General features: G+C 36.5%; 3 protein-coding genes across 3 annotated transcripts; 2 read left to right on the top strand and 1 right to left on the bottom strand.

Annotated features, from left to right (window-relative positions):
- Window positions 1-10490, top strand: LOC105649589 (homeobox-1; the record flags this gene model as incomplete). The annotated part of the gene is given in 17 exon segments (XM_089716456.1): window positions 1-340; window positions 877-959; window positions 1659-2063; window positions 2170-2259; window positions 2341-2505; window positions 2622-2844; window positions 3184-3284; window positions 3836-3922; window positions 4016-4168; window positions 4266-4421; window positions 5146-5355; window positions 5474-6145; window positions 6271-6831; window positions 7416-8039; window positions 8158-8262; window positions 8713-8976; window positions 9375-10490. Coding segments are annotated over 17 exon segments (4989 nt in total), but the record flags the coding sequence as incomplete, so codon positions are not given.
- Window positions 10491-10697: 207 nt separating this feature from the next.
- On the bottom strand, window positions 10698-12569 carry LOC105649586 (uncharacterized). The gene is made up of 3 exons (XM_012236277.4): window positions 12148-12569; window positions 11437-11870; window positions 10698-11337 (listed from the first exon to the last, which is right to left on the bottom strand). The coding sequence occupies exons 1-3, from the start codon at window positions 12310-12312 to the stop codon at window positions 10899-10901; spliced, it is 1038 nt and encodes a 345-aa protein (XP_012091667.1). The 5' UTR covers window positions 12313-12569; the 3' UTR covers window positions 10698-10898.
- A 248-nt stretch (window positions 12570-12817) lies between these two features.
- Window positions 12818-22728, top strand: LOC105649585 (uncharacterized). Its single transcript, XM_012236276.4, has 22 exons — window positions 12818-13754; window positions 14074-14188; window positions 14516-14616; window positions 15482-15573; window positions 16196-16331; window positions 16454-16522; window positions 16716-16817; window positions 17003-17101; window positions 17508-17618; window positions 18163-18369; window positions 18627-18734; window positions 19026-19121; window positions 19259-19315; window positions 19971-20117; window positions 20216-20275; window positions 20403-20507; window positions 20910-21071; window positions 21285-21358; window positions 21592-21715; window positions 21907-21998; window positions 22173-22293; window positions 22386-22728. The coding sequence occupies exons 1-22, from the start codon at window positions 13011-13013 to the stop codon at window positions 22536-22538; spliced, it is 3075 nt and encodes a 1024-aa protein (XP_012091666.1). The 5' UTR covers window positions 12818-13010; the 3' UTR covers window positions 22539-22728.
- Window positions 22729-22986: the final 258 nt, after the last annotated feature.

Below are 22986 nucleotides of genomic sequence, written 5' to 3'. Positions count from 1 at the left end.
GATACTCCTGCGAAAAAACGAAAGCTGGTGCCATTGACAGAGTCTCCTATTGAGGAGATGCAGGCAGTGGGGCCTGAGCCTGGAAGTGATTATGGGTCCGGTTCAGGCTCAGGCTCAGGCTCAGGCTCAGGCTCTAGCCCATTTATGGAGCCAAGGAAGGTGGGTTTGGATGATGCCCCAATGATGAGAAGGTACTATGAGTCTTCACCACAGTCAGTTATGGAGCTTAGAGCCATTGCATGTGTGGAAGCACAGCTTGGGGAGCCGTTGCGGGAAGATGGGCCAATTCTTGGAATGGAATTTGATCCATTACCACCTGATGCATTTGGGGCGCCTATAGGTACTAGCTGCTTGACTAGTTTCAACAATGCTGTACCTCTAGTTGCCAGATATTGTGTATTGTGAATCAGTATTCTGTTTCTAGTAAGGCTTAAAAGATTTGGTGTTTGGTATGTTGTACATTCTATATCTTGTGGTGTTAATTTCTGGTGTCATTGTATATCATTTGTTTACCTGTTGCAACTGTATTGCTGTTATGATAACATGTCCTTTTTAAAGAAGCATTTTTTTGTTCATTTTCAGAAATTTGTTTATAGATTGGATAATTGATCCTGAGGAATGACATTGTCTGATCTCATATTTCAACAAAAATTTGATGTCCTTAGATCAAAGTTTCATCAGTATATTTAGCAATTGAGCAAATTTGAGAAAATCTTCTCTGGCTATGATCTCTGGGATTTCTATTGTTAGAAGTAAAAATTTCCTGTCTGTGTCCTTTTTTTTTTGTGTTAGGATTGAATTTGCTAACTCTTTTCTTTTTTTTTTTTTTTTTTTTTTTTTTTTTTTTTTTTTTTTTTCTTTGCATTTTATTTGCAGCAGCAATGGTGGAACAGCAGAAGCGGTCAATGCATCCTTACGATGGAAAAGGATATGAGCGACGCGATGCAAAATCAAGCAAAGTTGGTTTCTCAAAATTTTCAATTTTCATTAGAATCTGTGCTATATGATGCAGAAAGTATCTATATGCTCATTTATGAATCACACTGTGATTTTTCTTTGCCGCTACAGCACTGCAATATGGTTTATATGCCCACTAGATTTTTTTCCCTTGTTTGTAGCCTTGATGTTTTTAAAATTTTGTGCAGAATTAATGGATGCTTGGTATGCACAATTTGCTCCTTTATCGTGCTGCTAATAGATATAACCCATCACCAGCCATTAACAATAACAAAATGTTGAATTTTCTAAACAATTTTGTTTGCATGTCCCTTAAGTTCTTAAAGCTAGATTTCTCTCCATTTTTCTTTTTGACATGTGTTTCTATATCTATACTGGGTTCTAGAATAGACCATTTCTCTTGGCTGCTGAGGTCAAATTCTTATGTGGCGGGGTTTTATTTATGATTGCTGGAACTTTGATGGTGCTAATGTTTAAGACGATTTGGTATCTTGCCATTGGAGGACTTTCAAATAGCAAATGATATTTTTGTTCCACTTTTGGCCTCTTCATCGAACTTTTCCTTGCAATGATCTTTCACTTCCTATTAGTATAAATGGTGCTGTTCTTAGTTTGATCTTATATTTTCCAAGGCAGTAATAAATATTTGGTTATATTAACTTTTTTTGGACATTCTCAAAGTTGTAAAAATTCTATCCCAGGCCTCTGCAAGGGCTTTTCATGAGTATCAGCTTCTCCATGATCAGTCTGATACTAGATGTGATGCATATGGACAAGGTCAATCTCCGTATCATGATACTTCGGTTGATAATCTGAGGGGAAGAGCATCATTTGTGCATGGAGATGAATCATTGGCCAGGGTTCATGGTGTCCAAGGTCAGGGATCTCGTGTTAGGCTGTCATCTCAACTGGATAAGAAGGGTCACATTTTTTCTTCGCCTTCCAAGGATGATGACTATCTCCTGCATCATGACTCCTTTGCAAACAATAGGGTAAATACTCCGTCTATTAGTCATCAAATTATGGGATCGGAAAATCCAGATATCTTTCCTGATGCTCAAATCTTCCATTCTGATACAAATCTGCGGATGGAGAAGAAGCGCAAGGTATCCTAAAATTTCAAAGTGTTTTTTTGTGCTTGCTCTTTATTATTATTATTATTGTTGTTGTTGTTGTTGTTGTTTTTATTATTATCATGGTTGCTTGTTGTAGACTGATGACACTAGAAATTCAAGGGAAGTTGAAGCTAATGAAAGTCGAATACGCAAAGAGCTTGAGAAACAGGATCAACTGAGGCGGAAGGTATTGCCTTATCTGTCTTGAGATGTTGACCAATGGAGTGATTCCTTGTCTGATACTGATGTTTGAACCTTGTAATCTTAGAGTGAAGAACGGAGGAGGAAAGAAATGGAGAGGATTGACCGTGAAAGACGGAAGGAAGAAGAGAGACTGATCCGTGAAAGACAGCGAGAGGAGGAGAGATCTCTGCGTGAGCAAAAGCGTGAACTGGAGCGCAGGGAAAAGTTTTTGCAGAGGGAGTACTTGAGGGTGAGTGTGGGAGCCTGTCTGGTCTTAGCAATCTTAGTTTAATGCTAATGTTTTGATGTTCAAACAAAAAACATCCCAACCGCCTGGTCTTTCTTTTTCCTGATTTTAAATTATAGGCAGAAAAAAAGAGGCAAAAGGAGGAACTTCGGAGAGAGAAAGAGGCAGTGAAGCGCCAAGCTGCCATTGAGAAGGCAACTGCACGTAGAATTGCTAAAGAATCTTTGGATCTTATAGAGGATGAACAGCTGGAACTCATGGAATTGGCAGCTGCAAGCAAGGGCTTAAACTCAATAGTTAACCTCAATTATGATACTTTGCAAAACCTTGAGTTTTTTAGAGGTAATGAAGCATAGTTGAAAATAAGTTTGATTGTCAAAACTTTCTAAATTTTTAAAATTTGTTCAGAGGACACTAAAGAATAAAATCATATATTAAGGAAAGTGAAATTTCTCAGAGCTAACAAGAACTTGATTTTTGCTTCAAACAGAGATGGAAATACCATATTGCTCTAATTCATTTCTACATCAAATTTTTGCATCTTGATTGCATTCCTATTCTTGGATGTTATACATCTTTTTAATATTACACCGATGAAATTTCTTGTTGTATAGTATGCCTTTGTTTAACTTATGACTCTTTGTTTCCTGATTTGGAACACATTTCTTTTCTGCGCTTCAGACTCTTTGAGTGTGTTCCCACCTAAATCGGTACAATTAAAAAAACCATTTGCAATTCAACCTTGGATGGATTCGGATGAAAATATTGGGAATCTTCTAATGGTATGCCCTAAGATCATCTTTATTTTCATTATCTATTTCTTTGTTAGTTCATTTTATTTCATTTTATTTTTTATGATTGGATACTTCATGTTATATATATTGTGAATAATCTTCTTGATGTGTGTATTTTGTACTTCAATTTCAAGCTCCAGCTATTACTATAATTCAGAAGGGAGAATAGCTCTCTTGGGTGCTCTCTATTTGTGTTCATATATGTGTGCATGTGTATATCTGTGTATTGTGAGCGTTTGGTAATGTACCTTTCCTGTCATCAAAATCAAATTGACACCATTTAAGTCATTTGTCAAGCATCTGATTTCATTGGCGGCATCTGGAAGTTTAATTCTGTAGATGAAATTCTGGCACCTCTAATACTTAATGGGCTCATTTCTCATTCTTTATTTTATCATACATTTAAGTTATCAATGTTATACTCTCTCCATTCCTGCATTTGTTCTCAGTTGTTATGAACTTATGATCCTTGAGAGACATGTTAACCAATGTGAATTTTGTCCTTCCTATTTTGAGATCTTAAAATTTGTCTTTTTCAGGTTTGGAGATTTTTTATTACTTTTGCTGATGTTCTTGGATTGTGGCCTTTTACCCTTGACGAGTTTGTTCAAGCTTTTCATGACTATGTGAGCTACTAATGGAGTTTTTTTGTTTTCTTTTCTTGCTTCATTTTAAGCAATTGCTTTTTCCTCCTCATTGATACACATTTTAATTTTTAGGATTCAAGGTTGCTGGGTGAGGTACATGTTGCTCTTCTGAAATTGGTAATCAAAGATATTGAAGATGTTGCTCGGACACCTGTTACTGGATTGGGAACGAATCAATATTGTACAGCTAATCCTGAAGGTGGACATCCACAGATTGTTGAGGGGGTAACTTCTGCTCCACTAATACGTTAAATTTGTGATTCATTGGCAGGGTTCTTTTGGTTGGTGCTGAACCTATTTCTGTTTGTACTATGTTTGTTAGGCATATACATGGGGCTTTGACATACGCAACTGGCAGCGACACTTAAATCCGTTAACATGGCCTGAAATATTCCGGCAATTGGCATTATCTGCAGGATTTGGGCCACGGTTGAAGAAAAGAAGTGCAACATGGACACAGTTGGGCGAGAACAATGAGGTTTTGCTTTGTCTCCTTCTCTCTTTCTTTTCCCTCTCTCTGTGCTAAGATCCTTCACCGACTCCATACGTACCACGTAGGACTGGTGCAGTGGGTTTTGGTAAGCTGAATTCATGGTCAAAGTTGAATGCTAGGTATAAAAATGTAGCAGTTGACATTGTCTGAGACTAGGAAAAATTGAGAGGAGCAGGCACAATCGACTGTGAAAGCGAGAACCATTTTGCTTTAGTGGAGGCTTGGCTTAATAAGGAAATCTAGCTTTTGATATTGCCAATGACATTATTTTTATCTGCTTCTCGTCTGGTATCTAATTGGGGTGTAAATAGAAAATGACTACACTTCACTTTAGCTAGATAGATTTATTTGATGGATATTAATTCATGGGTCGAGGGAGGAATGTGGTAGTTTGCAGAAATGCTTTGATCCAGATGAACCAAATATTCATATTAAGATGAGATTTGGTGCTATACCCAACCAATGCCGCAAATATAATGTGGTTGAATTTTGATTGGTTTGTCTTTTTACTTATGGCGCATAATTATTTCTAGTGACAAATATTTTGATTTGATTAAAGTTTTGTGCTCATATTGGCTGCTCTGTGAATATAGTCTCAATTCTTTAAGCTTCTGTCTCTTGCTTGAGCAACTGAGTGGGGATAGATTTTTAAGGACCCACATTAGCATATGTTCTGCTTTTTGATTGATTTTCATGTCTGTAATTGAAGGTCAAAGGTTGTAAAGATACAATTTCTACGTTACGCAATGGATCCGCAGCTGAGAATGCATTTGCGCTAATGCGAGAAAGGGGCTTATTACTTCCTCGGAGATCTAGGCACCGGTTGACACCTGGAACAGTTAAGTTTGCAGCTTTTCATGTTCTTTCCCTTGAGGGAAGCAAAGGTTTAACCGTGCTAGAACTTGCAGACAAGATTCAGGTCAGTTCTTTAGTTTGTTAAGTGTACCTTTTATCTCTCCAATTTGCCTTATTATTATTATTATTATTATTATTATTATTATCATTACTATTATTATTATATTTTATTTTGCCTGTAGAAATCTGGGCTTCGGGACCTGACTACAAGCAAAACACCAGAGGCATCCATATCAGTTGCGCTGACAAGGGATCAAAAACTCTTTGAAAGAATCGCTCCTTCAACATATTGTGTACGGGCTGCATATAGAAAGGATCCTGCTGATGCTGAGGCGATACTTTCATCTGCCAGAAAGAAAATTCGAATATTTGAAAATGGCCTTTTAGGTGGAGAAGATGGTGATGATGTTGAAAGAGATGAAGATTCTGAAGGTGATGTTGATGAGGACCCTGAAGTTGATGATTTAGCTGCTACTCCTTTTGGTGCCAACAGAATCGCGAACCATTCTAATGGAGCAAACACTTGCTCAGGAAATAGGAAAGATAGTGTTTGTAATGACACTCTGTTAGTTGCAGAAAATGAGCTTGACAAAGAACATCCATCAGTCCCTCTAAATAGTTCCAAGGAATCAATGACTCCAAGTACTACTGAGCAACATGTTGCTCATGAAGATTTAGGGGTTAGAAATGGTCAGGAAAATATTGAGATTGATGAAAGCAAATCAGGTGAATCATGGATTCAAGGACTTGTAGAAGGGGAATATGCTCATCTCAGTGTTGAGGAACGTCTTGGTGCCCTTGTTGCCTTGGTTGGTATTGCAAATGAAGGAAATTCCATCCGTGCTGTACTTGAGGTAAATTTCCTTTTCCAACTAGTCATTTGTTAAATTGCTTTTAGTGGAAAGGAGATGGGTTCAATTTTCCTTATCTTCCCTTTTTTTTTATATCATTATTTAAATTGGCAGTGTTAATTTTGCAGGATCGTTTGGAAGCTGCAAATGCTCTTAAAAAGCAAATGTGGGCGGAAGCACAATTAGATAGAAGTCGCTTGAAAGAAGATATTGTGAGTAAATTAGATTTTCCAACTTCTATTGGGGGCAGAGCTGAAATGCAAGTTATTAGTTCTGCAATGGAGGGCAGCCAAAGCCCGTTACCTCTTGTTGATAGTAAGAATAAGGAGGTATCTCCAAGTACTGCAGAAGACCAAAAGTTGTTGGTTGCTGCAGAGAATATACAGAATCACCTCAATAGTGTTTCTATTGAAAAAACCTTGGTAGTTCAAGATCCCTCTATGAATCCAGATAACTTCTCAGGTCAGCAACACGGATATGCTTCAAAAAGGTCACGCTCGCAACTGAAGGCTTATATTGGCCACATAGCTGAAGAGACGTATGTCTACAGGTCCTTGCCCCTCGGACAAGATCGCAGACGGAATCGATACTGGCAGTTTGTTGCATCTGCCTCTAGAAACGACCCTTGTTCTGGTAGGATCTTTGTTGAATTACATGATGGCAACTGGAGGCTCATTGATTCTATAGAGGTAGTCTAACTTATGAATGATGTATTTTTCCATTCCTCCACGATATTTAATTTAACAGTTGTATCTTGGCTTTAAATATGTCATATTGATTTTTCAAATGATCTGTGACAAAAAATAACTTTTTTACTGACCTTCCAATCTATGACGTGCTCATTTTAATTGGGTGATGTTAACTTCTGGCTTATCAAAATGAGTTTGTCACAAGTACCTCCAATCATTAATTACAAGTAAACAGATACAATTTGTGAATGAAATAGAATTATTGTCTTTGTTTTTACTTGTCTCGTTTGGTGGTTCAGTGATGATTGTTTTGTTGATTAATGTGAATTCTTATAAATGGAGTTTTCTCCTTTTCCCAATCTGGATTATGTTGACTTCTGTAGGTTTTCCTTTTGTCAGGGCACATACTATTTAGTGGGTTCTCATTCTTAGTTCATGGGAAAATGACTCATTAATCTTTAGGACTGGGAACACTTCTCATGATCTTTTGCATGACAACATGAACTCACACATGATATTTTGTGTTTTGTGATTGGTACCTTACAGCATTCACTGACATCAGATACAATTTCATCAATGTGTAGGCCTTTGATGCACTGTTGTCATCTTTGGATACTCGTGGGATTAGGGAATCCCATTTGCGTGTAATGTTACAAAAGATTGAGAAATCCTTCAAAGAAAATGCCTATAGGAACTCTCGATCTGAAAATGTTATGCGCCAAACTGTAACAACTACTGAAGATGAAGCTGGTGAATCATATTCCAGTCCTAATGGCTCAGCTGGCATTAGCAGCCCTTGCAGTATTGTTTGTGGTTCAAACTCAGATCTATTCGATACGTCATCTTTGTTCAGAATTGAGCTGGGGAGAAATGAAATGGAAAAGAAAGGTGCTTTGAAAAGGTACCAAGATTTTCAGAAGTGGATATGGAAAGAATGCTTCAATTGCTTAACATTACGTGCCATGAAATATGGGAAGAAAAGGTGTACACCGCTGCTGGCCACTTGCGATTTTTGTTTTGATTCTTATCTCACCGAAGATGTTCATTGTCCTTCTTGCCACCAGACATTCAGTGCTGCAAATAAGATTTTTAATTTTTTGGAACATGGAGTTCAGTGTGAGGAAAAAGTGAAGTTGAACCCTGGGGTTTCCGATGCTTCTCTACCCCTGGGAATCAGATTGCTGAAGGCTCTTCTAGCTTTCATTGAGGTGAACGAATATTTCATTATGTTGAACTATTTTGCTTGCATTCTGGGATCCCAGGTGTTTGCATTTATGTCATGTTGGCTCATTTATTGTTTGTTTGTTTGTTTGTTTGAATAAACAGGTATCTGTTCCACCAGAAGCTCTTGAGTCATTTTGGACAGATAACTATAGAAAGAGCTGGGCTACAAAGTTGAACATGTCATCGTCAATGGAGGAATTCCAACAGGTTCTGGACACAATTGATATACCTAAACTTTATCATGTCGATCAACCAAATTATTATTAGCATCAAATTTGGTTGTTTGCATAAATTTGTAATGCTGGTCACATTGCATTGGTAAATGCTTTAGCTGCATTACACCTAACTTAGCAAATGTTTGAATATGTACAGTGTTCTCCTCCTGCTTCTGTTCTTGTATTGGTTTCATAGCTTTATCCACTCTAGTTAAATGTGGCATGACAAGATTCTGAGATTGTGAGGTTTTGATATGGTACCAATTTTTTATAGAAGGAAAAGCACCTTTATTTGCTTTTTCAATGGAAAATGGTATCTATAATGTGCTATATGATGATAAACTGTCGAGCCAGTGTCATAGGATGACATATCATTCCTAGCATCAGATTGTAATCTTTTCTGTCTTGTGGGATGTTACTAACATAATTGTTTATGTTGCAGATTTTGACTGTGCTTGAGAGTGCCATAAAACGAGACTGCTTATCTGCTAACTTTGAGATGACAAAAGAATTGCTGGGTTCCTCCCCTTCATCACAGACTGCATTATATGGTTCTTCTGATTTGGGATCAGTCCTTGTTCTTCCATGGATACCAAAAACCACGGCTGCTCTGGCCATGAGGCTTTTTGAGCTAGATGCTTCAATTACGTACGTTCAGCATGAAAAAGCTGAGCCCAGTGAGGATAAGCCAGTTAAACTCTATATGGTCAGTTTCTTCAACCTCACCCTAAAATTTCACACTTTTCTAATTATCTTTCCTTTTACTATCTTGTTCATTGCCCCTACCCAGTGCGAAGGGAGGGTTTGGAATTTTGGTGTTCTTAATTATTAATTCTTTTTTGTAAAAAATTCCAAAGTATTGAACATTCTTGTCTATTTTAAATGAAATTTATGACCTAATAATAAAAGATGGTTTGTGATAATATAATTACTTTCATCCCTCTGGATTCAAACCTTTGCCTGGGATGGGTGTGGGACACCTACTGTGAGGTTGGCTGGCAAACTGCATATTATTGTTAGTACATGTTGGTTTTGGTGCTGCCTCTAAAAATTTCGTGATTAGATTTTCTTTTTCCAACTAATTTGATAATTCCTTGTATGCAGAAGCTTCCTTCAAGATGTTCTCCTCTCAAGAGTAAAGAGATTGAACTAAAAGAACTAAAGCATGATTATGTAAAAGATGAGAACTTTAATGACTTGCGCAGTAAACGTAACAACAATAAACGTGGACGAGGAGGCCGAGATCAAGGATATGGTACAAAGTTGCAGAGAAGAATACCTGGTCTTAAATCTGATCCAAGTAAACGCAATGCTAGGGAAAATGAGAGACTTAATCTAGGACAAAAGCAGGGACGACGGACAAATGCCCAAGCATCTGGTCGGGGTCGCAGGACCGTTAGAAAGAGAAGAGCAGAAATGATGGTAGACGATGATACGTTGATCGGTCGTATGACCAACTCTGTTAGCCATAGTAAGTATGGAGGATCATTAAGAAACTTTGACGATGAAGATTGGGGCATCGAAAAAGCCAGGATGGATGCAGATGTGGATGATGCTGACAATAGTAACAGTGTGGAAGCAGCAGAATCTGATGACAATGTTGAAGCAGAGGGATATGAACAAGAAAACTGGGAGCAAAGTTACATTGGAGCCTCTAATAGGTGGAATCAAAATTCAGTGGAGGCGAGTGATGATGATGGAGATGCTTCTGGAGATGATAATGGGATTGAAGATATGGGAGTTGAAGACTCAGAGGGTGAGATAGAAATAAGCGAGGGTTCAGACGGATTAGCAAATAAAATGGATAATGATGAAGCCTCAGACTCTGCAGTTTCAGATGATTATAGTGACTGATTATCTTCCTACTTACAGATGTTTCTGGCAAAAGTTACTCTTGTTCGTGAGCTGCACTGTTTTTGGTAGTCGCAGCACTTCACAAGCGCCTGAATTCATGCACGAGAAGAAAGAAGAGAAACACGGTTGCTTCTTTGTGTTCCGATTAATGGGACAATATATAACTAGAAAATGCAGGTAGAAGGTTGAAGTAAATTAGTAGACCGGCCTTGTAGTTCATTATTGTTAACGGGCATTTAATTGTAAGCTAAGCATGTGCCATTAGAAGCGAGATTTACCCCCTTTGGTTCCTCGTCCTTCCTTTATATAATTTTTTCTCCGATGTATCAAAAAATTTTTTTATTAATAAGATAATTTCATCGCAAACCTTTTTTTGTTTTAGCTTAAAAAGAAAGTGGTATGCGTAAAGACTTTCAGGAATTGTAATTGTACAATTGGGAAAGGTTGCAATAATCCAAGCGCCTCAGGAAAATAGTAATCTGTAGATATATAGATTTTCTGTTGCCGCCCTTCATACCATTTACAATGATTCATACCAATTACAATCAGAACAATAATTGTTTCGATCAATAATTAATTTGAAACAGTATGCACTTCATTCTCCATTCATAGCAGGCTACAAATTTGCTAATTTTTTTATTGGACTCGATAATAAATGTACTATCAGAGTTTTAACGATACAACACAACAGAGCAACTCAGAATGTCCATCTCAAAAAAACAAAACCATATTCACAATGGGATATTCTACTGCTTGAATTGGCCATAACCAAATTTATGGGGCCAACAGTTTCTTGATTCCTGACTTCTGTTCAGCCGTTAACCTTGTTGGGAATTTTATATTGAACTTAATTCTCAAGTTTCCCCTCCTCATAGGATCCTTTGGTATCGGCATGCCTTCCTTCGGAACGACTTCTTCATATTCTGGATGAATCACGTTGTTGATTGGAATGGTCAGGCTTCTACCATCAAGAGTTGTCAGATGGACAGTATAGCCTGTTAGAGCTTCTGCAAGAGATATCTTCTTGGTGACGACCAGATCATTACCTTCCCTTGTGAATGTGCTGTGAGGTTTCTCATCAATTATGAAGACAAGATCAGCTGGGATTACATTTGGTTGCTCATTGCCTTTCTCTGGGAAGGTGATTTTTGTTCCCTTCTTCCACCCAGGCTTGATATCAATGGTCAATATTTCTTCCACCGGTAAGGTCTTCCTGAATCATCACAAGAAAAGACTAGCAGTTAACAAACTCTAGTCCTAATTAGTTGGAATAGTTCAAACTAAAAAACTGAAGATGGAAAAGGCTACTTACCCACTAGCATCAGCAATTTCTCTTGAAATCTTCATCTTTTTAGTAGTGCCTTTATAAAGCTCTTCAAGAGTACAAGGCAATGTGTTCTCAATTGCAGGGGCTTTACGAGGAGCTGAGCTCATTGGACGCCCCTCACCAAATGAACTGAAAATATCATCACCAAACATTCCACCAAACGACCTCGAACCACCTCTCATGCCACTACCACCTCCCATTCCACCTCCCATTCCCCCAAATGGACTTGAAAACCCAAAGAATTCAGCAAAAATGTCATCTGCATTTCTTGGATTGAATCTAAACGTTGTTGGACCATCTCCTCTTGAGAAGAAGGTTGCTCCTCCTGGACCACCAGCATCCGGTGATGGCATCTGCCCTTTCAACCCTTCTTCTCCATATTGATCATAGATTGCTCTTTTCTGAGGATCACTTAGAACCTGCAAATATCACCTATAAGATAAGAACATAAAAGTATGGAATCACCAAAAATACAGAGAAATGCCCATAAAAGTTAAAAATAATTAATAATTGAATAACAAGACATATATCATAGCCTCAAGAGTTAAATTGTCAAGAAAACGCAAAAAGCCTACTTTCTTTATTGGATAATCATTCAAAAGTTCCACGAATAAAAACAGCATGAGAAACAGACATATATTCAAGAACCCAAGAAACAGAAGAAGATACATAATTTGATAAGATACAATAATTTACCTCATAAGCTTCAGAGATCTGCTTGAATTTAGCCTCAGCTTCTTTCTTATTATTTGGGTTCTTATCAGGGTGCCACTTCATAGCAAGTTTTCTATAAGCCTTCTTCAAATCATCATCTTTAGCATTTTTGTCAACCTGCAATATCTTGTAATAATCAACACCCATATTGAATTTTACTTAGTTACTTGTTGTTCTTCTTGGAGCACACTCTCTGAATTATTAATTTTCTCCGCTGCCTGCTAAATCGTGAAGGTTAGCAACAGAACCTTTATATGGCTGGTGGGTTTGTATTATTGTAGTTGTAGGTGAGATTTTTGATTGAGAGGTGCTATAGGAAGTTGAATAAGAAGAGAAGAGAAAGAAAAGGATTTGTCTGGAACATCTTAGAGGAGCAGAAGGCTGTGGAACTTTCCAGATGAATTGCTCCATTTTGTCGGTTTTTTTTTTTAACAGAAGCTTTCCTTTGGAATGGTAGTTATCACTTAACTAATTAAATTAAAGATTTACTTAAAAAAATAAAAAACCAAAACTTATAATTGTGATCAATAAAATAAAAAATAAAAAATAAACATTCAAATAGGAACTGCATGGCCCAACGGACAACAGTTCCGGTATTTAAAGGCCCAAGACCACTAAAGCCTGAATGAAAGATCAGTTTTGGTTGATATGAAAGTTGAAAAGGAAAAAAAGAAAATCTCGATCAGAAAAGTTATGGAACTTCATATTAATCCCGAGGTTGCAAAATGGAGAGTTGGTGACCCATCGTCAGTTCATGCAAAAGCAGAGAAGTGATTGGTGCCATTTGATCCGAAAAAGGTACCGAGTCTTCAGGATTAGAAAATGAGACCATTCTCTTCTGTGTCATGTACAAAAACCCACTTTCTATTCCTTACACTGCATCTTCTTCTGTTATTTGGTTTCTTACAATGTCTCCTGTCTCATTGCCTCTCTACCAATCAAAACTCTCATTTCCATCCTTCGACACTCCTTTTCTCCCCTTTTCTATTCCTTCTTCTCACAACAAGTTCTCTTCCATTTCGATTCTCAATAATACTTCCCATGTCAACTACAGTAGGCTCTCTTCCTCCATCAAACCGCTTTCCGCCACAGTCAGCACCTCCGTCGTCGTCGAGTCTGATAACCATTCTGATCCCAGCACTGGATCAACCGCCTTCATCATCCACGCGCGCAACCGAATTGGACTCCTCCAAGTCATCACTCGCGTCTTCAAAGTACTCGGCCTCCGTGTCGAGAAGGCTACCGTCGAATTTGACGATGATTATATTACGAAGACGTTTTATGTGACTGATTCTAATGGAAACAAAATCGAGGACGCTGAGAGATTGGATAAAATCAAAGAACAATTGATTGATGCGATTGACGGAGGAGATGGAGTTGGCGAGGTTAAGGTGGGGTCTACAGGGAGAGGAGTAGTGATGAGAAGGACTGGATTAGGTGAAGGGAGAGCCAAGGCGGAGAGAATGTTCGGGTTAATGGATCGGTTTTTGAAGAACGATCCGTTTACTCTTCAAAAGGATATTTTGGATCATGTTGAGTATACAGTGGCTAGGCCGCGCTTTAGTTTTGACGATTTTGAAGCTTACCAGGTAATAACCGTATTTTGAATTTTGGCGGGAATGCATTCATATGTTTTACTTTTCGATTCCTGTAACTAATAATCCAAAAATTGTTCCGGAAAAGAAAATAATTGCTGCATGACCATTTGCAAAATCTATGATAGATCTTCTTTTGCAATATGGTTTTCATGTTTAATTGTTTGGAATGTGGTAGTACTCTTAGTCCTGGATTTAGTTAGTAATTTTTACGAGTATGATATTATATGAAACCAGTTTTGGGGAATTCAATTTTATATATATCATTTGGTTAATGATGTTGCCATGGATTTAATTTTGGTGTTATGTGCAGGCTTTAGCACATAGCGTAAAAGATCGGTTGATTGAACGTTGGCATGATACCCAAATGTGTTTCAAGAAGAAAGATCCAAAGCGCATATACTTCCTCTCGCTTGAATATCTTATGGGTATTGATGTACATTTAAGGTTTATGCTGATTTATCATGCTAAAAGCCATTAACTAAAGATTTATCCATATCCTGCTCTCCATAGATGACACTGTTGTAGCTGGTTAATGCCTGATTTTTTTTTAAAAAAAAAAAAAAATTGGTTGAATGAGAATTTTAATACCCTAAAAATAAATTGCAAGCTTTTCTCAAGTTGCTTTCACTTCAGTGGGAGGGCGAGGGAGTTGTTATATGCTAGAAGGAACTATTGACTGAAACATTTAAGCCAGTGCTTCTAATATATTAGCTGTTGAATCAACATTTACTTGGTTTAACTTTGTATACCAGGTCGTGCATTGTCAAATAGTATCACCAATCTTGGCATTCGCGACCAATACGCAGATGCATTATCTCAGCTTGGTTTTGACTTGGAAGTCTTGGCAGAGCAGGTTGGCTTGACATTTTCCCTCACACTTTGATAATTTTTACTGAATTAGTTGGCATAATAAATTGATGTTGGAATATACATGCTACACTTGCAAAAAGAAGTTGAACAAAAGGCTGTCTTGGGGTATGCATTCCTACTACAATTTATGATATATGTATGTACAAAAATGTGTGGAGGTTGTTTTATTTCAAATTATGTTCATATTGACGTCCTGAGGAAAGAGTGACATGATAGGGATTTAAGGGGGCATGACTGATCAATCTAGTAAAAACTTGGATTTCAAATATTATTGAAAAGGAGATGTATTTAAGAAATTCAACAAAAAAAATTTTAGTTTGATCATATATAAATATCCCTAGAATTCTATCCTAAAACTCAGAAATTTAATTTCAATTAAATTATGTGAGGGAAAGTATATTATAAGACGATAATACATTCGTCTTCTTTCTTTATAAGGGGAAAGAAAAACTACTAAGAAAGCTTACTTGAGCAGCTTTAAGTTTTAGAGAAAAGATTGTATTTGGTGTCAATAATGCGGAATGTCAGTTAAATTCAGAATTTATATTTGAAGCTGAAAACAAGTGAAGTATTGGGTTGAGGTATTTTACATGCTATTGATGGTGGAAAATCATTGTTGCATTGGATCTTCCTTTTCTACCCTTATCAAGCAGACAAATACTTTTGACATTTGGAGTATATTTTTTTCTTTTTTCTTTTTTTTTTTTTTTTTTTTTTTTTTTTTTTTTTTTTGGGTTATAGGATTAAAAGGTATGAAAACTTATCATTTTGTTGCATGATGTTTGACGTTTTATATTATGATAGTTCTTCCATCCTAATGCATTATCTTTTTGCTCTGATGTTTCAAGGAAGGGGATGCTGCTCTTGGTAATGGTGGCCTTGCTCGTCTTTCAGCCTGTCAAATGGATTCCTTAGCCACATTGGACTATCCTGCATGGGGGTACTATTCTACTCTTGTCATTCCATTTATTGATCTTTATACATATTGAAATTGATAGTTACCTCTTTGAGGTGTTGTGATCCCAATATCGTAAGATATTCCTTTGATCAACTTAAATTTGTTACTATTTTAAATATATCAAGTACTTTTCAATTAATCTTTTTTGCATCAATTGTTTCAACAATGTTGTAATGACCACCCTAAACTCAAGGAAAAGGTGTCTGACCACCCTAAGTAGATTCAATTTTGTTAGACCACAGAAGAAAGCAAATGCCTTTCAAATAGAAGAAAGAGAGAAGCAGCTTCACTTCTTCCTGCAAGTTGCTCATGTAGGACAGGTAGTTAAAAAATATTCCCCACATTCTTGGGACCTCACCTATAAGCTTGAGCTTTTGGGTTGAGTGGTTTCTTGACAGAGTAAAGGTTTAAAGTAATTCAGATTTCATTGCTGAACATTTATATGGGCAACTGATTTTGCTGTCTTACTGTAACAAGTCCTGTGATTGATGAATATTCTCAATTTGAATCACTTAGAAGAACTGAACTGTTCAGTAATTTTTTAGCATGCATTGTGTAGGCAGCTGCATATTAATTATGTAGAATCTCATCTTTACTTGTGCAGTTATGGACTACGATACCAGTATGGACTTTTCCGTCAGGTCATATTGGATGGCTATCAACATGAACAACCTGATTATTGGTTAAACTATGGAAATCCTTGGGAGATAGAACGGATTCATATGGCCTATCCAGTCAAGGTTGCAAGTACTTCCCTTTCTGTTGTGGTCAATTTAACATTAACTATTAACTAATACTTGTCATGGAACTGCCAGTCAATCCTTTATATTGTCTTAAAATATGGTTTTGTTGGACTTATTAGTTCTACGGGACTGTCGAAGAGGAAGATTTCAATGGAGAAAAACGTAAAGTTTGGGTTCCCAATGAGACGGTAAACTGTGATGTCCTCATGTATTCAAAACTGCATTCTTCAAAGTTTGTCTTTTTCAAGTGTTTTAACTTCTATACATTTCCATTATTGTGCGAGTTTTAATTTTACTAGTTACATTTTGGAATTAAGTGCTCTAGTTTCCTGGATAAACTGGAATTTTAGTCAGCTTAATGGTTTGTCTCCATGCTGGTAGGTTGAAGCTGTAGCCTATGACAATCCAATACCTGGCTATGGAACAAGGAACACCATTACTCTTCGCCTCTGGGCTGCTAAGCCAAGTGATAAAAATGATATGGTAAACTTTACTGTAGTTGAATATCATTCTTTTCAAGCATGCATGTCGCATTTCATAGCACATGCCATGGCAGGTGAGAACTATCATTCAAAAAATATTAGCTAGATATCTAAACATGATTGATGATAATCTTATATATATAACATAAATTATTGGTCTTTCCCTGAGGCCTCTTTAATTTTCAGGAAGCCTATAATACTGGAGACTACATCAATGCAGTTGTCAATCGACAAAGAGCAGAAACCATAAGTAGTGTTTTATACCCTGATGACCGCACATATCAGGCATGGCTTTTCCTCTTCTATTGCTTAGTTATTGCTTATGTAGTCTATTCTGACTTAGCCTGATTGCATTGTTTCTCTGAAGGCAATTTATTTTGTAAGCAGTTGATTGTACAGAGATGAAAGAGGGATAATACTGTTGTTTTTATTCTTTCATTTGCAGCTTTTAATGTTTCCCATGGCTTTTTCTCTTGCTTTCTTCGCGTTGCTATAATTAGGAAGCAGATTGACTATGCTAGGGTGGATCAGCACTTGTTAAACCTTAATTGTTGCTCATGTGGGCAATTTCTGCATGCTTTCTTTTTTAATGTTGCTGCTTTATGGCATTGTATTTCTTACTTGTCTGATCATAAAGACAGTCACATCACTATTTGCAGATACATTTTCATTGCTTGATTTACTCTTTCAGGGAAAAGAAATACGGTTAAAACAACAATACTTTTTTGTCTCTGCATCAATGCAAGATATTATTCGGAGGTTCAAAGTCACTCATGATAACATCGATGAGTTCCCAGAAAAGGTTTCTTATCTCAGATTACATTTATACCATAGCAAAACAAGCATGTGTTTGAACTCATTGATGTCATATATATCATAGCATAACACATACATGTCTGAACTCATTAAAGTTTATCAAAAGAAAATTTTCATGTCCTACATTTTTATGATTCATATTTAGCATGCTAAGACACTGCATGTCTGCTAGACTAGACATTCTTGCATATTCAATTATTTGCAAAAAGAACCTCTATAATTAGAACTGCTTGTCAACCAGGATGGATTGAGTATTAGAAACTACGGACTGTAGGCATACTAATATTTCTATGTATTATTGGCACTTCCATGAAAATCAATATTACAACTTACCCAAGTGTTACATGCTAATGGTCATGGCTTGTGAATTCCATGTAAATATATACATAAGGTGCTATGTGGTTTGCAAATGGAGAGTTTTTTCCCTTAGAAGGGCTTTGAAAAAAAAAAAAGATATTCTTGGCTCAGATAATAGTTTTCCCCTTCTTATTAGTGTGCTAACTTGCACTATGATATTCTGCATTATGTAGGTTGCCCTGCAATTGAATGATACTCACCCATCTCTTGCAATAGTTGAGGTCGTGAGATTGCTTGTTGATGAAGAGAATTTAAGTTGGAGTAGAGCATGGGACATTGTATGCCAGATATTCTCCTTCACAACTCACACAGTATTGCCTGAAGGATTGGAGAAAATCCCTGTTGATCTGTTGGAAAGTCTTCTACCGCGCCATTTACAAGTGGGTTTTGGTATATTTTCCAAATGTATTTTTTCCCATTTAACTATGTTCTAAATGCTTTTTGAACAAATTTCTTATTGCTTTGACTACCTTAAGAATTGACTTTTCAACTCCTAATGTATGACTATGTCATCGCTACTCCTTTACATAAATGTGTTCAGCAAGCTTGTTATAATCTCAGATCCAATTGGAATGTAGAAACAATTTTAAAGAAAAATGTATATTCATTTCCCTGATGGAACTGTTTGTATATTCAGATCATATATGAGATAAACCACAATTTCATTGAAGAGTTGAAGAAAAGAATCGGTTTGGATTATGATCGACTTTCTAAGATGTCAATTATTGAGGAAGGTGCTGTGAAGGTATTTGCAAAATCCATCCAAGGTTTTATGTTTTCACTAATCCCTCTCTTTCTCTCTCTATCTCTCTCTCTCTCTCTCTCTCTCTCTCTACATGCATATGTTCATTTTGAGAGAACATCTGTACTAGCAAAACTGAAATAATCAATGGCTTCTACCTTTTTGGCTCATTTAATAGTGTAACCATTTTTTTTCAGTAGATTTTTCTCCTCAGTATACACAGTTCAGTTTTGAAGGTGAATTATATAAGCAGTGTAAAAGTTTGAAAATTTTTATTTTTGTATTATTGGACAGAATATTCGGATGGCAAATCTATCAGTTGTCTGCTCTCACTCTGTGAATGGTGTTTCTAAAGTGCATGGAGAGTTATTGAAAACAAGAGTATTCAAGGTAAAATATGTATCATTATATTTTTACATGCCTTTTTTCTTCTTTTTGAACTGCACTTATTCCATTGCCATTTATGAAATATTCTAATAGGATGGCCTCAGCAAATTTGTCTGACACTTTTTAGGACATTTTTGCAGGACTTCTATGACCTGTGGCCTCACAAATTTCATTACAAGACAAATGGAGCAACGCAGGTTGCAATTAGTTTTCTTAATCTTATGTTAATTTCTATATCAAGTATATTTGAGTGGATTTTGATGGTCCACCTGGCCCTTGGAAGATTGTAATGAACTATAACTGATAAACATAACATTCCCAGCAACACGGGAACCTAGACTATCTGTGATTTCACTTTCCTCATGTAGCATTCATAAGAATCCCATGCGTTGGATGGTTATTTGGTTGAGACTGCATTACTGTAGGAAGTACAAGCCTCGTATTTGTTCTATTCAAAAAATTATCATGCTGAATATGCTCTGGGTTCTGTGATTTGCTCAGCTGATTTTGATAATTAGATGACTTCCCCTTGCTTCAATGTAGCCTATATTTTTAGTATTCTACAAATACACATCTTTTGACACCTGCCTACCACTGAGATTTCTGTTCTATTTCCCTGCAATAACTTTATACACATTATGAGCCTATTTTTTGTTCAACATGGTTTAGTTTTCATAATTTAATTCTTGTCAGTATTGAAATGTAAAACACATACGGTCATCAACAAGCTCATGACCACTTACTATTTGAATGCAATGATGCACACAGAGCTGGTAACTAAATTTCTTAGTACATTGTTGATATTCAACTACATGTAAATGGCTTTTGATGCACTAACATATGATGTCTCAGCGTCGATGGATTGTTGTCAGCAATCCAAGTTTATGTGCTCTTATCTCAAAGTGGCTTGCAACAGAAGCCTGGATACGTGATATGGACCTGTTATCAGGCTTGCAAGAATATGCAACAAATGCTGATCTACATCGAGAATGGAAGATGGTAACTTTTAGTTTTAATATGACTGCAGTTTCTCTGAAAGCAAATATTACATGTTTTGTACTGTTGAATGTATTTGTTGTCTTTTTTTACTCTTGTAGGTTAGGAAGGTTAACAAAATGAGGCTTGCAGAATATATTGAAGCAATGACTGGTGTCAAGGTTTGACTAAAAGCTTTATGGAATTCTTTTATCTTCTTGTTTCTTTTCTTTTCTTTTCATGGGAAAGTTTTGAGTTATGGAAGCTTGCACGTGACCTTATTCCACTAGTGTGTAATTTCAAGTGCAGGTCAGCATAGATGCAATGTTTGATGTGCAGATAAAACGAATACACGAGTACAAAAGACAGTTCCTTAATATTCTTGGGATCATCCATAGATATGACTGTATCAAGGTGAATGGAATCTTCGGTTAAAAAATTTTTCTTTTTTTTTTATTTTTTGATTAAACATATTAGCGCATCAACTGATCAGAAAGTGTGACCATCTTTATACATTTAACTCACTTTCTTGAGTGCTTATATCTTCATCTTCTATCTTCCTTTTGCTGGAAACTGAACTCTATTTTGTCTAGTAGTTATCACTTTCTGGGTTGGTAGTAACTCAATTATTACTTGCCTGCATTCTGGATTTTGTCTTGTGTTGGTTGGTTATGGCCTATTAACTGTCACATTAGAACCAGATTTTCTGCTTTACCCGAGATACTGAGTTTCCAAGCATTATTTACAAGTATATGCTTTTTTATTCTATAGTTTAGTTTTACTCGGATGTATGATAATACTTTGCCTTTGTCACAGAACATGGAGAAGAATGACAGGAGAAATGTTGTCCCTCGTGTCTGCATAATTGGAGGGAAAGCTGCACCTGGTTATGAAATAGCAAAGAAGATTATCAAACTTTGTCATGCTGTAGCAGAAAAGATTAACAATGACCCAGATATTGGAGATCTTTTAAAGTTGGTAAGGGGACAGTGTATTTCTATGCCAAACTGTAAAGAAGACACACACATGCTCACTTCTTTAGAAGTTACTTGAAGTGGGTGTGCGTCGAAATCTCAGCATCCACCCAACAGCTTCTTGCAGCGATTTTGAGTTATAATTTAATTACTGGCTATGCTTCTTAATATGTGGTTTATGTCAACATTTCTGATTCTGTTTTTAATACTATGGCAGGTTTTTATCCCTGATTACAGCGTCTCTGTTGCTGAGTTGGTAATACCAGGGGCTGACCTTTCACAGCACATAAGGTTTGTAATTTGTAGTATGCCTTTTAAATGGAAACCTCAGTATTAAAGAGCGATATTCTCATTCAACTTTCTTGTTCCATTGTTAAACTGATTACTGGTAATGTTGCAACTGTTTGCAGTAAAAATAGAATGGCTGGAAAGTTGGTTGCATATGTTTTTTCTGCATTAATATTCTGCCACAGTTTTATATAAGCATAACATTCATAATTTTTTCCCTGATCTTTTATGTGCAGCACTGCTGGACACGAGGCATCAGGTACTAGCAGCATGAAATTCTTGATGAATGGATGTTTACTCCTAGCAACAGAAGATGGCTCTACCATTGAAATTATTGAAGAAATAGGGGCAGATAACATGGTAAGCACCATATTACATGAGGTTTGGAAGTATAATACTTAAAGAGCTTTTTTGCACTCACATTTTCTACTTTTCTGTAAAAATGTTATCTTAATATATGAGCGAAATACAATAGACTGCAAATTATAATGCATGCATACGTTCATACTATTATATCAATGTCTTTCCAATGGAATAATTTTTCCTTTCAGTTTTTGTTTGGTGCAAAAAGTCATGAAGTTCCAGTTTTGCGTGAGAAAGGACCTGCACTTAAAGTACCTCTTCAATTTGCTCGTGTTGTAAGGTACTCAATTCGTTAATAGTTTATTTATTTGCCAAATGCTTCCATGATACATTATAAAAGTAAAATGGTGTTTCAAGGCACTCATGTCATTTTAAGTGAAATACGTATCCGATGTGTAGTAAGCTACTAATTCTGCAGATTGTGAATTTGATATTGCTTGATTTTTACACGTAGGATGATTCGAAATGGCTATTTTGGCTTTGAAGACTATTTTGAATCATTATGCGACAGCGTGGAGGTTGGTAATGACTTTTACCTCCTGGGTGCTGATTTTGAAAGCTATCTAGAGGCACAGGTAGTATTTGTTCCATTATAGTTTTGACATTATAATCACCAAAATAAATAAAAAAATAAATAAATTGTTGTTCTGATATTATGCAATTACAGGCTGCTGCTGATAAGGCATTTGTTGATGATAAGAAGTGGACTCAGATGAGCATTCTTAGCACAGCTGGGTCTGGAAGATTCAGCAGTGATAGAACAATTGAAGAATATGCAGCCAATGCTTGGGGAATTGAACCTTGTAGATGCCCATTCTAAACTCGGTCTCTACTTCTCAATAGACAAGACTTATCAAAGAATAAGCAATAATCTACAGTTATTTGTAACTGCTTACCAATAATCTCTGATACTTCTTGCATATGTTCCTCCACGTTTGATTCTTTTTTATACTTATGCATTGGCTCTATGTAGTATTTTTTTTATTATTATTATTTCTTTAAGAGTTGAATTTCTGATTTTGTTTTTTACTTTTTTTTTTTTTTGTTTTAACTATATTGCATCCGAGGCTTTTTGGCCCGACTAATCTGGATTCGCGCTAGAGCAGGCCCACAAGGGAGGACAAAGCCCTCTCTCTTGAGTGTTTAAAGGAACTGTATATACAATGCTCGAATTTAAAACATCTACTTAAGAGAGAAATGATCATTATCATCCCATCTCATCCTTCTATTTTTTTTTTTTTGACTCTTTTTATATTTGATTCAATCGG

This window comes from Jatropha curcas, chromosome 11 (genome assembly GCF_041381405.1).
Source record: "Jatropha curcas cultivar XTBG-Jc1 chromosome 11, XTBG_Jcur_1.0, whole genome shotgun sequence".
In the NCBI taxonomy this organism is placed as follows: Eukaryota; Viridiplantae; Streptophyta; class Magnoliopsida; order Malpighiales; family Euphorbiaceae; genus Jatropha; species Jatropha curcas.
The sequence above is the reverse complement of the archived record's forward strand: the minus strand, read 5'-3'. Positions and strand labels throughout refer to the sequence as shown.